This window comes from Physeter macrocephalus, chromosome 19, assembly GCF_002837175.3.
Source record: "Physeter macrocephalus isolate SW-GA chromosome 19, ASM283717v5, whole genome shotgun sequence".
Taxonomy (NCBI): Eukaryota; Metazoa; Chordata; class Mammalia; order Artiodactyla; family Physeteridae; genus Physeter; species Physeter macrocephalus.
This window is the reverse complement of record NC_041232.1, coordinates 74,208,618-74,224,634: the sequence shown is the minus strand read 5'-3', so window position 1 is coordinate 74,224,634 and position 16,017 is coordinate 74,208,618. Positions and strand designations below refer to the sequence as shown.

At 39.5% G+C, this 16,017-nt stretch overlaps 1 protein-coding gene across 1 annotated transcript in view; it reads right to left on the bottom strand.

The window, feature by feature from the left end:
* Window positions 1-16,017, bottom strand: part of CDH20 (cadherin 20) — a 59,335-nt gene that overhangs the window by 20,209 nt on the left and 23,109 nt on the right. The window contains exon 6 of the mRNA XM_007113194.2: window positions 9,214-9,467. Coding sequence (XP_007113256.2) covers window positions 9,214-9,467 — 254 coding nt within the window. The remainder of the gene's footprint in view (window positions 1-9,213; window positions 9,468-16,017) is intronic.

Sequence of the window (16,017 nt, the reverse complement as noted above, 5' to 3'; positions counted from 1 at the left end):
GCGCAGGCTCAGCGGCCACGGCTCACGGGCCCAGCCGCTCCGCAGCATGTGGGATCCTCCCGGACCGGGGCACAAACCTGTGTCCCCTGCATCGGCAGGTGGACTCTCAACCACTGCACCACCAGGGAAGCCCGATCATATAGTTTTTATTCTTCAGTTTGTTAATATGGTGTATCACATTGACTGATTTGCATATACTGTAGAATCCTTGCATTCCTGGGATAAACCCCACTTGCTCATGGTGTGTGATCCTTTTAATGTGCTGTTGGATTCTATTTGCTAGTATTTTGTTGAGGATTTTTGCATCTATGTTCATCAGTGGTATTGGCCTGTAGTTTTCTTTTTTTGTGACATCCTTGTCTGGTTTCAGTGTCAGGTGATGGTGGCCTCGTAGAATGAGTTGGGGAGTGTTCCTCCCTCTGCTATATTTTGGAAGAGTATAAGAGGGATAGGTGTTAGCTCTTCTCTAAATGTTTGATAGAATTTGCCTGTGAAGCCATCTGGTTCTGGGCTTTTGTAGGAAGATTTTTAATCACAGTTTCAATTTCAGTGCTTCTGATTGGTCTGTTTATATTTTCTATTTCTTCCTGGTTTAGTCTCGGAAGGTTGCGCTTTTCTAAGAATTTGTCCATTTCTTCCAGGTTGTCTGTTTTATTGGCATATAGTTGCTTGTAGTAATCTCTCATGATCTTTTGTATTCTAATGGTTTATCAATTTTGTTTATCTTCTCAAAGAACCAGCTTTCAGTTTTATTGATCTTTGCTATGGTTTCCTTCATTTCTTTTTCTTTTATTTCTGATCTGATTTTTAGGATTTCTTTCCCTCTGCTACTTTGGGGTTTCTTTGTTCTTCTTCCTCTGATTTCTTTAGGTGTAAGGTTAGGTTGTTTATTTGAGATTTTTCTTGTTTCCTGAGTTAGGATTGTATTGCTATAAATTCCGTCTTAGAACTGCTTTTACTGCATCCCATAGGTTTTGGGTCATCATGTTTTCATTGTCATTTGTTTCTAGGTATTTTTTTATTTTCTCTTTGATTTCTTCAGTATTCTCTTGGTTATTTAGTAGCATATTCTTTAGCCTCCATGTGTTCGTATTGTTTAGTTTTTTTTTTTTCCTGTAATTGATATCTATTCTCATAGCGTTGTGGTAAGAAAAGATACTTGATATGATTTCAATTTTCTTAAATTTACCAAGGTTTGATTTGTGACCCAAGATACGATCTAACCTGGAGAATGTTCCATGAACACTTGAGAAGAAAGTGTATTCTGTTGTTTTTGGATGGAATGTTCTATAAATATCAGTTAAGTCCATCTTGTTTGATGTGTCTTTTTTTTTTTTTTTTTTTTTGGTGGTACGCGGGCTTACTACTCCGTGGCCTCTCCCGTTGCGGAGCACAGGCTCCGGACGCGCAGGCTCAGCGGCCATGGCTCACGGGCCCAGCCGCTCCGCGGCACGTGGGATCTTCCTGGACCGGGGCACGAACCCGTGTCCCCGGCATCGGCAGGCGGACTCTCAACCACTGCACCACCAGGGAAGCCCTGATGTGTCATTTAAAGCTTGTGTTTCCTTATTTATTTTCATTTTCGATGATCTGTCCGTTGGTGAAAGTGGGGTATCAAAGTCCCCTACTATGATAGTGTTACTGTCGATTTCCCCTTTTATGGCTGGTACCATTTACCTTATGTATTGAGGTGCTCCTACGTTGGGTGCATAAATATTTACAGGTGTTATATCTTCTTCTTGAATTGATCCCTTGATCATTATGTGGTGTCCTTCTTTGTCTCTTGTAACAAAAAGTCTTATTTTAAAGTCTGTTCTGTCTGATATGAGAATTGCTACTCCAGCTTTCTTCTGATTTCCATTTGCATGGAATATCTTTTTCCATCCCCTCACTTTCAGTCTGTATGTGTCCCTGGGTCTGAAGTAGGCCTCTTGTAGACAGCATATATATGGGTCTTGTTTTTGTATCCATTCAGCCAGTCTGTGTCTTTTGGTTGGAGCATTTAATCCATTTACATTCAAGGTAATTATCAATATGTATGTTCCTATTACCATTTTCTTAATTGTTTTGGGTTTGTTATTGTAGGTCTTTTCCTTCTTTTGTTTTTCCTGCCTAGAGAAGTTCCTTTAGCATTTGTTGTGAAGCTGGTTTGGTGGCGCTGAATTCTCTTAGCTTTTGCTTGTCTGTACAACTTTTTTTTTTTTGCGGTGTGTGGGCCTCTCACCGCTGTGGCCTGTCCCATTGTGGAGCACAGGCTCCGGACGCACAGGCTCAGAGGCCATTGCTCACAGGCCCAGCCGCTCCGCGGCATGTGGGATCCTCCCGGACCAGGGCACGAACCCGTGTCCCCTGCATAGGCAGGCGGACTCTCAACCACTGCGCCACCAGGGAAGCCCCTGTAAAGCTTTTAATTTCTCCGTTGAATCTGAATGAGATCCTTGCTGGGTAGATAATCTTGGTTGTAGGTTTTCCCTTTCATCACTTTAAATATGTCTTGCCACTCCTTTCTGGCTTGCAGAGTTTCTGCTGAAAGATCAGCTGTTAACCTCATGGTGATTCCCTTGTATGTTATTTGTTGCTTTTCCCTTGCTGCTTTTAATATTTTTTCTTTGTATTTAATTTCTGATAGTTTGATTAATATGTGTCTTGGCGTGGTTCTCCTTGGATTTTTCCTGTATGGGACTCTCTGTGCTTCCTGGACTTGATTGACTATTTCCTTTCCCATATTAGGGAAGTTTTCAACTATAATCTCTTCAAATATTTTCTCAGTCCCTTTCTTTTTCTCTTCTTCTTCTGGGATCCCTATAATTCAACTGTTGAGGTGTTTAATGTTGTCCCAGAGGTCTCTGAGACAGTCCTCAATTCTTTTCATTCTTTTTTCTTTATTCTCCTCTGCGATAGTTATTTCCACTATTTTATCTTCAGTTCACTTATCTGTTCTTCTCCCTCAGTTATTGTGCTATTGATTCCTCTGGAGAGTTTTTAATTTCATTTATTGTGTCATTCATCATTGTGTGTTTGCTATGTAGTTCTTTTAGGTCCTTGTTAAACGTTTCTTGTATTTTCTCCATTCTGTTTCCACGATTTTGGATCACCTTTACTCTCATTACTCTGAATTCTTTTTCAGGTATACTGCCTATTTCTTCTTCATTTGTTTGGTCTGGTGGGTTTTTACTTTGCTCCTTCATCTGCTTTGTATTTCTCTGTCTTCTCATTTTGCTTAACTTACTGTGTTTGGGGTCTCCAGGTTTGTAGTTCCCGTTTTTTTGGTGTCTGCCCCCAGTGGGTCAGGTTGGTTCAGTGGTTGTGTAGGCTTCCTGGTGGAGGGGTCTGGTGCCTGTGTTCTGGTGGATGAGGCTGGGTCTTCTCTTTCTGGTGGGCAGGACCGTGTCCGGTGGTATGTTTTGGGGTGTCTGTGAACTTATTATGATTTTAGACAGCCTCTCTGCTAATGGGTGGGGTTGCGTTCCTGCCTTGCTGGTTGTTTGGCATAGGGTGTCCAGTACTGGAGCTTGCTGGTTGTTGAGTGGAGCTGGGTCATAGCATTGAGACTGAGGTCTCTGGGAGAGCTCTCGCCGATTGATATTACCTGGGGCCGGATTGTTTCTGGTTGTCCAGTATCCTGAACTCGGCTCTCCCACCTCAGGCCTGACACCCGGCCAGAGCATCGGGACCCTGTCAGCCACACAGCCAGGTATGTGCGGAGTTTCTTGCCTTTTGGGAAGTCTGAGGTCTTCTGCCAGCGTTCAGTAGGTGTTCTGTAGAAGTTGTTCCACATGTAGATGTATTTTGATGTAGTTGTGGGGAGGAAGGTGATCTCCACGTCTTACCCTCAGCCATCTTGAAGGTCCTCTTGGGTTTAAACTTGTAATCACATAAATTTGTTAGATCTCAGAGGGGAGTCACTACATGCCATGCAGGGCCACAGAGGAAGCTCTAGGATTTGGTTGGGTGGCAAAGACAGGAGCAAGAGGAAACTCTAGGCCAGAGCCTTTAATGGGGTTTCTGAACTTGAGTTTACTCGAGGATAGCAGAGAAACTGCAATTCTAAAAGGCACTATGTTGCAAGTTACAGGCCAGTCTGTGGAGAGTTCAGGATGGACTGTATTTATCTATAGCTTCTTTTTAAATTCTACAGCATCTCTAGGACGTAGGTATTATCTCACCTAACAGGAAACTAGGACTTAGAGAAGTTAAGTCACTTTCATACAGTTACACAGCTAATAATTTGCAGCTAACAGTAAGATTTGAAACATACATGTGTTTATATATAAGCTATTGTATATATAATATGTAATATACTGTAAATTATATATAAATAATTTTATTTTTTATATGTTATATATATATATAAGCTGTTGTAACACTGGGTTCAAAATTCCATTTAAAGTTGCCAGCGGGTGCAAACGAACCTATTTTCAAAACAGAGTCACAGATGTAGAAAACAGACTCACGGTTATCAAGGAGGAAGCGGGGAGGAGGGATACATTGGGAGATTGGTATTGACATATACACACTACTATATATAAAATAGATAACTAATAAGAACCTACTGTATAGCACAGGGAACTCTACTCAATACTCTTTAATGACCTATATGGGAATAGAATCTCAAAGAGTGGATATATGTATATGTATAACTGATTCATTTTGCTGTAAACCTGAAACTAACACAACGTTGTAAATCAACTTTAATCCAGTAAAAATTAATTTTAAAAAAAGTTGCCAGCGGAATTCCCTGGTGGTCCAGTGGTTAGGACTCCGGGCTTTCACTTTCGAGGGCCCGGGTTCAATCCCTGGTCAGGGAACTAAGATCCCACAAGCTGCGCAGCATGGCCAAAAAAAAAAAAAAGTTGCCAGCAATTGCAGTCTCTATCTTAAAGTTGTTGAAACTGGGAAATGCTGCCCATTTGATGGGAGTAAGTAGTTTCTTTACTTTAGTGCATTGTTTTTCAATTTGAAATAAATACAGTGGGTAATGACTAGTGTAGAAAGAACATGTATATGTATGCCAGACTGTATTCCAGTAAGGGTAAATATTGATGGTAAAACTTTTGTTTCAATATATAAAAATAGATATATATATACAGTATATACCAGTATATGTATTATTTGGTAAAGCATTTTGTTTCGAGTATTTATTTTTTCCTGCAGAGATTCAGGATGACTGTTCAGAGAATTAGGAATTAAAGGGAAAGGTGACCACTAAAGGCTGGAGAAGTTGGAAACATTTCAGTTCTAACTCTCCAAGTGTTGGGAAATTTAATTAAGTAAAGTAATGCTTCTCTCTGCTTCTGACCCTGTTACTGTAGCCAGGCACTGCTCTAAACATCTTACCTGTATTGACTCATATAATTCCCACAATAAACCTATGAGGTAGGTACTGTTATCATTCCCATTTTACAGGTGAGAAAACTGGAGCATGGAAAGGTTAGGACATTTGCCCAAGGTTGCACGGCTGGGAATCAAACCTAGGCATATGGAATGTATGAGATTACTTAAGGAAACAAAGTCTTAACTCTTTTTTGAAGATAGATTAAGCCATGATAACCGACAGTTGACTATTTAATAAAGAATAAACACATGCCTACAAAGTTAATTTAAAATTAACTGGAGCGTTTTTTGTTTTTTGGTATAATTAGTGATTTAGTTTTAAAGTTTACTGGCTATTTTAAGATTTGAATTTATCTTAGAAAAAAATACTGGTTGGCTCCTGACAGTCTTTTCTTTCAGCTCCCCAAACAGGAGAAAAGCCAGCCATTCAGCCCACAGAGCCATAACCCCGATGGCAGCTCTCCAAGTTGTAGGCATAATGCTGAGGGGAGAGGCAGCCTATGATGAACCAGCTTCCTGCATTCAAACCTACAACGCCATAGCGCATGTCACGGATGGTAGGGGAGATGGGAGTGATGGAAATAACTGACGGAACCCATGACAGTACTGCCCGCTGACACACTGAGAGGAAACACTGCGAGCCTGCCTCAGAGAAGCCTCCCTCAAGTGGAATTCCTCTTCCATTTCCCAAGCGGGGCCTGAATTGAGGCAATAATAGCATTCATTACTCTGAATGGGACACTGGGCCAATTTTCAGGAGTCAAGAGAACAAATTTAAAGGCATAGATACAGATAGAATATGAGGAAATTGGGACACACTAGTGAATTACGTAGGTGGTTTTCCTTTCTCTAACCATAATATTCTCATGTACTGTGGGCAGAATAGGCATAACATACACATGCAAAACTGCCTTCAGCGAACAGTAGCTGGTGTTCGTTGAGCTCCCTGCTTGTTTACTTGGCTGAGGACATTCTCTGAATTTAGGAGTGATTTTGGAGGTAGGGTGTCATGGACAGGCTCCCTAAATCCACACACACTCTAGGAAGGCACAGGAGGACAAGCTGTTTCCATACGAGCAGGAGCCTATTTCAGTTGCCTAATGGTTCAGTTTCCTGCTTGCTAGAAATTCCTTGAGCATTTATTAAAAATTTAGGTGATCTAAACATTGCATTTTTCATGTACATATAACTAAATCTGGAGACTTAGTTTGGGGCTTTACTAATAAATGATGACCAGCTTATATGCCTGAATACACCATAAACTTTCTAGAAATGAGATTATAAAAGTCCTAATAATCTTTTTAAAAAGTTCAGTGACCTTTTATCCATAGCATTTGAACCTCAGGTGTTTTCTGGGTGATTTAATATGCATTATCTTTTTAGGAATGTGAACCTCATTTATTTGTAACAAAAATGCACAAGATAGACAAGCGGCATATGGCATATTCAAAGTATTTTTTAAAGAAAATAACGTATAGGATAAATAAGGAGAAAACAAGCAATTTGGCGAAAGATAATGTAGGAAAGTACTTTCCAAATGGGTTTATTAAGTAATAGCCAGAGATTTGACTTCTAGGTGCTTTTCCTTCTCAGAATCCAGGACCCCTGGTGTTCTGCTTGGCTCCAGAGACCATTCTTTGTTCCTGTGGGACAGTACAAAGGGTCAGAGACTCTATCTCACAATATGAATTCTGTTCCTTCTTTCCAACCGAAATGCAGAGGGACGATTATCTCTAGTTATGATAAGTGGAATTCTGCTTTATCCCCTGTGCCTGAACGCTTATCTTGTTACCTCCAGTCCTGTGGCTGTTGCCTGTTCTTGCCAGTTTCTCTTTCAAGACCTAGAACCCTGCCCTAGAATAAGCCTAGTGGACCCTGCTCTATGCCTCCCGCCTGTTCACTCTTGGATTCCTCCTGACTGGGATGTATTGGACTACACAGGCACCCCACTATAGACTTCCCTGATGCTAATTGCATCAGTGCCATGCCAGCCAACTGACAGTTTTCAGTGGCTCATCATCTGAAGCAGCGTTTTCTGTTAGCCAGACAGGATTCCCTCATTTTTTAATCCTCATTTTGCTCCATGCCAGCAGTGGATCTAGGCCTGCTGGTGTTTCTCCTTCCTTCCTAGATATGTGTTGAGATAACGACTTTAGTCCTGAATAGTGCACATTTACTCTAGGGGTGTGTGTGTGTGTGTGTGTATGTGTGTGTGTGTGTGTGTGTGTGTGTGTGTGTGTGTGAATTTCCTTGTTTCTTGACTGCTTTCAGTCTCTCTTGCTTGTCATTTAGTAGTGTGATTCCTGACAAAATCATATTTCCAGTGCTTACCATGTAGGAGTCCAGAATCAGAATCTGGGAAGAATATGTGGAAGCATCCACTGGATATTCTGATTGACTCTTTTAGAAATGAGATCTGATTTTTTTCAAAATGCTTGTTTTATTTCAAGCACTTTCCCTCCACAAAGTTTTATTCTATAGAGTTTTTTCCCACAGTAGTGCCTCTGATATGAATAGATTAATCAGAAGATAGATATATATTCTTGGCTTCTGATATAAATGTAATATTTATATTACAAATATAAATTTATAATAGAATTGGTTTCATTTGTGTTGTTGTTTTGGGGATAATATGATTCCACTAACTTCTGTTATACATTTAAAAAGCTTAAGGTTGAAATATCACTTCTATAAAATTGTTATAGCTCATAAAGATTAGTTTTCTTCTAAAAATCAAATATCAGAATTCAAGCAAAATAATTTTAGCCATTTTAATGCCTGAAAATGTAAAATGTTTGCTAATTGGTTAGAGGAAGCACATTTCCCCCAGTAGTTAAACACAGGAGAGAACCATCTTTATTAAACTGCAAAAGCACATTTTCATTAAATACAAAATGGCACCAGGTGAGGAAAGTAACCGGCTGACAGAAAAGGCCTTTGATGAATCAGGGTGTGTTTAAAATGTGCTAGCTGCACTAAAGCCCGAGATCCATTTGTGTGGCTTTCAACAATTAATGTGACAGATGGCCTCAAACAGCCTTGGAATCCTGATCTTTTGTGTCAAGCTTCAAAGGCTTGGCAGTTGCTCTGGAAGGTTGAAGTGTCAATCTGTCCACCAGTGGTTTGCACTTTGGTTCCATAGTCAACAGGAGATGGCCATGGCTATAAGGGCAGCTCTCTACCCCTCCTGAGGGGGAAGCATCTAGGTTGGAATCTTGATATTCAAAACATACTTTGGAGAGGCTGTTATGTGGGCCTGCAATAGAAAGCCAGTCTACATGTGTCAAAGCTGTTGACAACAGTAGTAGTTTCTATGTCTGTTCTTTGTATAGTATATGGAAATATGTGTTTATATATGTTATTTTTTCCATTTTTTAAAGTAAAAAAGTCAAGGTTCATAAAAATTAAAAGAATGTACAGTAATCACCTTTATATTCACCACTAAGATTCAATGATTTTTAATGTTTTGACATCTATGTATCTGTCTATTTGGCAATATCTGGGGACTTTTTAGATTGTTACAACTCAGGGGGTGCTCCTAGCATTTTGTAGGTAGAGGCCAGAGATGCTGCTAAACATTGTACAATACATTGAACAGGCATCTTCCTCAACAAAGAATTATCCACCCCCAAATGTCAATAAGGCCACAATGGAGAATTGAGAGGGGTGTGTATGTGTGTTGCTGAACCAGCTGACAGTGAGTTGTAGACATAATGATACTTCATTTCTAAATAACGTGAAAAGTCCATGTTATTTAAGAAAAAAGAATTTAAAGAAATAGAGTGTCCAGAGATGGAAGAAGCAGAGAAAAAGTGCTAGAAAATCAGGTATAAGGGAAGATTCCAGGATAAAAGGATAAGGTGAAATGTGTAGAAAAACCTGATTGAGTTGTTGGTCACATCTGGATCCTTGGCAGAAATGATCTGTATGGTTGTTCCAATTGCCACATCTTCAGGTACCTCCACAAAGTAAAAGCCAGGTTCAAACACAGGGGGCTCATCCACATCTTCCACACTGATGTGCACTGTGGTTGTGTCCTGAAATGGGCCTAGGTTCAGAAAACGCATCTCTAGGTGAGGATTGGCTCCTTCCACTTTTAAGGTGTAGCTTTTCTTGGTTTCAAAACTCAGGGGCTGAAAAGTAATGACAGGAAAATAGATTAGTTAGTAGCGTATACGTCAGGGTTCTAAAGGATGGATGATACTGCTGGCTAGTGGGTAGATTCCCAAATGCATTAAAATGGTGGAAAAGAGGCGAGAGGAAAAATAAAGGAATTTTTTCTTTTGTTCCATGGTTCTTGGTCTTAATGTCAGTTTCAACAATTTGGGTAAAGAAAGTAAGGAGGATGCTAAAGGAAGCCAGTTTGTTAATGAAGAAAGTCACTGTACCCTGGGCAGGGCTGACTTAACTTGTCTACTCTGTAATCAGCATGGTCATCTTTAGAAATGCTTGTTCATTTGAAAAGGTGTCATGATAATTAAGAGAGAGTTTGAGTTCTATTTCAGCATATCCATACAACTGAGGCCTAGGCTTTTCTGTTTTCTTCCTTTAAAAAAACCCAATTCTTGAGTACAAAGGCAATAGTGATTTTATTCCAAGAAATTATCAATAAACACCTCACAAAGGTTCTCAAAGCACTGTGTCAGATCAATACTTGTGTGTTTAGTTTATCATAGACAATCTTTTTTAAAAACCTAATCCAATGCCTCATTTTACAGTTAAAGAAACTGAGGCTCAGCGAACTAGCAGACTGGCCTAAGCTGATGTGGTTACGCTGTGTCAGAGTAGAAATGCTGCTCTTGATTTTTAAGTTCCTCATTCAAGGCTCACCCCCAAAAGTTTAACTTTGTCTAATAAAACCCCATGTCATAAAATATAACTTTTTTGGTGTTTCCTTTTTTGGATCTATCTCCACCTTCAGAATGTTTTATGTCAAAATAAATATAGCACTTTAGGGCAGAAAGTGGACTTGAATGCCATCTCAAGAATAATCCATTTGTGGTTTGTTTTTTTTTTAACTGACAAAAATGTATAAAAGTTTAAAGCAACACTTACCTCAAAATATCATTAATAATTTAAAAAATGATGGAAACTCAATTCTATAATTACAGAGGATAGTGAAGCAGTTACTAAAGCTTAAAAGTCACATGTCAACTTGGTAATGACAAGTTTTTCTAGCTAAACATTTCATTCATTTGTCCCTTTTTCATAAAATGTGCTGAATGTCAGCGCATTTCATGTTAGAAAGAGGCATGTGTCTAAGCAACTGGTTTGCTTTTGAGAAACAAACAGCAGTAGGAATTGCTTTAACTAAATTTGTTATTTTCAAATTCTAACAAAAAGTTTTTTGTTTGTTTTGTTGCTGTTGTTGGTTTACCACTTGTCTTGTATTTACTTAGCACCATACTTTGTACTCTTCGTTTCATGGAGTCCACCGTTCCCATTTGAACGAAGTGGCCATTTCCACCAGCCGCCCTACGTCCATAGTTCTTAGTCAAAAGGCAGGGTTTTTATAAACAGGGAAGTCTGCCACTCAGGTTTCAATAAATTTGAAGGAATAGGTTTACCAGTTTATTTTATTTATACTACTCTTTTAAGTCCAGACATTTATCTTTCCTGGTAAATTACATTGTATTCTTTTAGAATTCTTTCCTTATGTAGAAGTAACCCAAAGTGGACACTGATTGTTTATGTTAGGTTTGAGCTAGGCAAAATATGTTGTTCCTTTAATTTTAACTCATTTTTCTAATTTGATATGAATTTTGTAAAAATTAAGATGTAACTTACATACATTAAAATTCATCTTTTTTAGTGTAAATTTTTGTAGGTTTTGACAAATGTATACAGTTATGTATGTGTCTCCTATGATAATTAAGATATAGAACAGTTCCATCACCCCATTATGCCCTGATCAGTACCTCTTTGTGGTCAGATCCCACCCCCCTGGCACCCATTGATCTATCTTGTGTCCCTTTTACAAGAATGTCATATAAATGCAGTCATTCAGTATGTAGTCTTTTGAGTCTGGTTTCTTTCACTTAACATATGCATTTGAGATTCATTCATATCATTGTGAATGTGGAGTTTGTCCCTTTTATTGTCAAGTAGTATTCCATTGTATGGATGTACCACAGTTTATCCATCCTCCACTGGAGGTACATTTGAGTTGTTTCCAAATTCTGATGGTTATGAATAAAGCTACTATGAACATTTGTATACAGGTTTTTGTGGGAACATAGGTTTTCATTTCACTTGGGTAATTACCTAGGAGTGGGATCACAGGATTATTTGGTAAGTATATTTTAAACTTTATAAGAAACTTCCAAACCAATTTTCAAAGTGGCTGTATCATTTTGCATTCCCACCAGGAATGTATGAGAGTTCTGGTTGCTCCACATCCTTGTCATTATTTGGTTTTGTCAGTTTTTCTGGTTTTAGCATCCTACTGGGTGTGAAACGGTATATCTCATTGTGGTTTTGATTTGCATTTCCCTAATACCTAATGATGTTGAGCGTCTTTATATCTTCTTGAAGAGTTCTTTATATATTTTATATTAAAGTCTTTTATCAGACAGGTGATTTGCAAATATTTTCTCCCAATCTGTGATTTATTTTTTCACTCTTTTATCAGTGAAGAAAAGAAACTCTTAATTTTGATGAAGTCTCATTACTTTTTATTTTGTAGATTGGGATTTTGGTGTCATATCTAAAAAAGTTACCTAATCAGGGTCACAAAGACTTTCTTCTCTGTTTTCTTCTAGAAATTTTATAGTTTTAGTTTTTCACATTTAGGTAAATCATCTATTTTGGGTTTATTTTTGTAGCTATGAATCAATGTTCTTTATTATTATTATTATTTTTCTATACAGACATCCAATTTTTCTAGCACTGTTGAAAGACTAGAGTGAGTTTTTAATTATTGTTAAAATTTCTTTTTAAATAAGTTACTTAGTGATTTTTATATTATTTAAGATTATTGTCTCCCTTAAATAATTTTATTATTTAAAATTTAAAGAAAAGTTGCCTTAAATACCCTAAACTTTAAATTGCCCATAATTGATATGAGTTTGACATTTCTGTCTAGAAAAGTTTTTGTACTTGTTTCTACATATTTAAATAGTAAATCAAAGAGTAGTAATGTCTGAGAACCCAAGTTAAATTCAAGAAATTTCCTAGAGTTGGAGCACATAAAAATTAAGTTATTATATCCTTGAAAATTGAGTAATGAAAATTATGTTACAAAATAGTAATGCAGTTCCCCTAAGCAGCATTAATCATTCCCTCTTCTTTTCCCATAGCACTTTGTCTTACTTCCATTATGTCTCTTCTTATTTTGTATTATAAATGTTTCTTTCTGTGTTGGTTGCCTTCATGATACTAAAGGGCAAAGATTATGATTTAGTCAGATTTTTATTCCCCAGTACCTAGGGAGGGCCTAAAACCCAAAAATGTTGTTACATTGAGTAGTGCAAAAGTTTTTCAGTGTATTAACATGTATTGATACTAGTTGAATGATGATATATACAGACTTTACGTTGCCCTATTTCAATGATTGAAAGATACACATTTTTTTGTATTTTGACATTTTGGAAATAGGGTTGCTTCTCCAATTGATAGCATCTTATAATTGCTGTAGGTCCAACGAGAGGTAGGATGTAGTTGTTAACATTTGCGCTAGCCAAACCTGGTCAAAGTAGTTCATGTTGTACTTCGGTTGAGTTCTGCACTTGTTGGTAACACATGTGTTGAACTTTACTGCCTTCTAAAATGTCTTCAGAAAGATTGTATTATGATTCAACATTGAAACAAAAGTTGCTGTGTAGGTAAAATGGTATGGAAACAATAGCAGGGAATAAATCTGATATTAGTGAAGCAAATATGTGTCTGCAAGGGCTTTTCCAGTAACTACAAACAAAGGAATGAGAAAGCATTGTATCATTCAAATTAGCAGGAGGTTTTTTTTTGTGTGTGTGTTTTAAGTGACATATAAAACAGTGATGAGGAATGTGTCAAGGAGGACCTTCAAGATGGCAGAGGAGTAAGATGTGGAGATCACTTTCCTCCCCACAAATACATCAGAAATACATCTACATGTCAAACAACTCCTACAGAACACCTGCTGAATGCTGGCAGAAAACCTCAGACTTCCCAAAAGGCAAGAAACTCCCCATGTACCTTGGTAGGGCAAAAGAAAAAAGGAAAAACAGAGACAAAAGAATAGGGATGGGACCTGCACCTCTGGGACGGAGCTGTGAAGTAGGAAAAGTTTCCACACACTAGGAAGCTCCTTCACTGGTGGAGACGGGGCGGGTGGGTGTGGAGGGAAGCTTCGGAGCCACGGAGCAGAGCGCAGCAACGGGTGCAGAGAGCAAAGTGGAGGGATTCCCGCACAGAGGATCAGTGCCGACCAACACTCACCAGCCTGAGAGGTTTGTCTGCTCACCTGCCAGGGCGGGTGGGGGCTGGGAGCTGAGGCTTAGGCTTCGGAGGTCAGATCCCAGGGACAGGACTCGGGTCGGCTGTGTGAACACAGCCTGAAGGGGGCTAGCGCACCACAAGTAGCCAGGAGGGAGTCCGGGAAAAAGTCTGGACCTGCCGAAGAGGCAGGAGACCATTGTTTTGGGGTGCGTGAGGAGAGGGGATTCAGAGCACCGCCTAAGTGAGCTCCAGAGATGGGCACAAGCCGCGGCTGTCAGCTTGGACCCCAGAGACGGGTATGGAATGCGAACGCTGCTGCTGCAGCAACCAAGAATCCTGTGTGCAAGCACAGGTCACTCTCCACACCTCCCCTCCTGGGAGGCTGTGCAGCCCGCCACTGCCAGGATCCCGTGATCCGGGGACAGCTTCCCCGGGAGAACACACGGCGTGCCTCAGGCTGTTGCAACATTTTGGCTTCTGCCACCGCAGGCTTGCCCCGCATTCCATACCCCTCCCTCCCCCTGGCCTGAGTGAGCCAGAGCCCCTGAATCAGCTACCCCTTTAACCCCCTCCTGTCTGGGTGAAGAACAGATGCCAGAGGGTGACCTACGTGCAGAGGAGGGGCCAAATCCAAAGCTGAACCCCAGGAGCTGTGCGAACAAAGATGAGAAAGGGAAATCTCTCTGTGCAGCCTCACGAGCAGCGCATTAAATCTCCACAGTCAACTTGATGTACCCTGCATCTGTGGAATACCTGAATAGACAACGAATCATCCCAAAACTGAGGCGGTGGACTTTGGGAGCAACTGTAGACTTGGGGTTTGCTTTCTGCGTCTAATTTGTTTCTAGTTTTATGTTTACCTTAGTTGAGTATTTAGAGCTTATTATCACTGGTAGATTTATTTATTGATTTGGTGGCTCTCTTCCCTTTTTTATATATATACATATTTTTTTTTCCCTTTTTCTCTTTTTGGGAGTGTGTATGTGTATACTTCTTTGTGTGATTTTGTCTGTATAGGTTTACTTTTACCATTTGTCCTAGGGTTCTATCTGTCCGTTTTTTATTAGTGTAGTTTTTAGTGCTTGTTATCATTGGTGGATTTGTTTATTGTTTTGGTTGCTCTCTTCCTTTTTTCTCTTTTAAAATTACTTTATTTTAATAATAGGTATTTTTAAATTTTTTATGTTAGTAACTTATTATTTTTCTTTCTTTATTATTTTTTTCATTTCTCCCTTTTTTTCTGAGCTGTGTGGCAGACAGGGTCTTGGTACTCCGGCCAGGTGTCAGGCCTGAGCCTCTGAGGTGGGAGAACCGAGTTCAGAACATTGGTTCACCAGAGACCTACTGGCCCCATATAATATCAATTGGCGAGAGCTCTGCTAGAGATCTCCATCTCAACGCTAAGACCCAGCTCCGCTCAGTGACCAGCAGGCTCCAGTGCTGGACACCCTATGCCAAACAACTAGCAAGACAGGAACACAACCCCACCCATTATCAGAGAGGCTGCCGAACATCATAGTAAGTTCACAAACACCCCCAAACATGCCACTGGACGCGGTCCTGTCCACCAGAAAGACAAGATTCAGCGTCATCCATCAGAACACAGGCACCAGTCCCCTCCATCAGGAAGCCTACACAACCCAGTGAACAAACCATACCCACTGGGGGCAGAACCCAAAACAATGGGAACTACGAACCTGCAGCCTGTGAAAAGGAGACCCCAAACACAGTAAGTTAAGCAAAATGAGAAGACAGAGAAATACACAGCAGATGAAGGAGCAAGGTGAAAACCCACCAGACCAATCAAATGAAGAGGAAATAGGCAGTCTATCTGAAAAAGAATTCAGGGTAATGATAGCAAAGATGATCCAAAATCTTGGAAATAGAATGGAGAAAATACAAGAAATGTTTAACAAGGACCTAGAAGAACTAAAGAGCAAACAAACTGATGAACAGCACAATAAATGAAATTAAAAATTTTCTAGAAGGAATCAGTAGCAAAATAACTGAGGCAGAAGGACGGATAAGTGACCTGGAAGATAAGATAATGGAAATAACTACTGCAGAGTAAAGAAAAACGAATGAAGAGAATTGAGGACAATCTCAGAGACCTCTGGGACAACATTAAACGCACCAACATTCGAATTATAGGGGTCCAGAAGAAGAGAAAAAGAAAGGGACTGAGAAAATATTTGAAGAGATTATAGTTGAAAACTTCCCTAATATGGGAAAGGAAATAGTCAATCAAGTCCAGGAAGTGCAGAG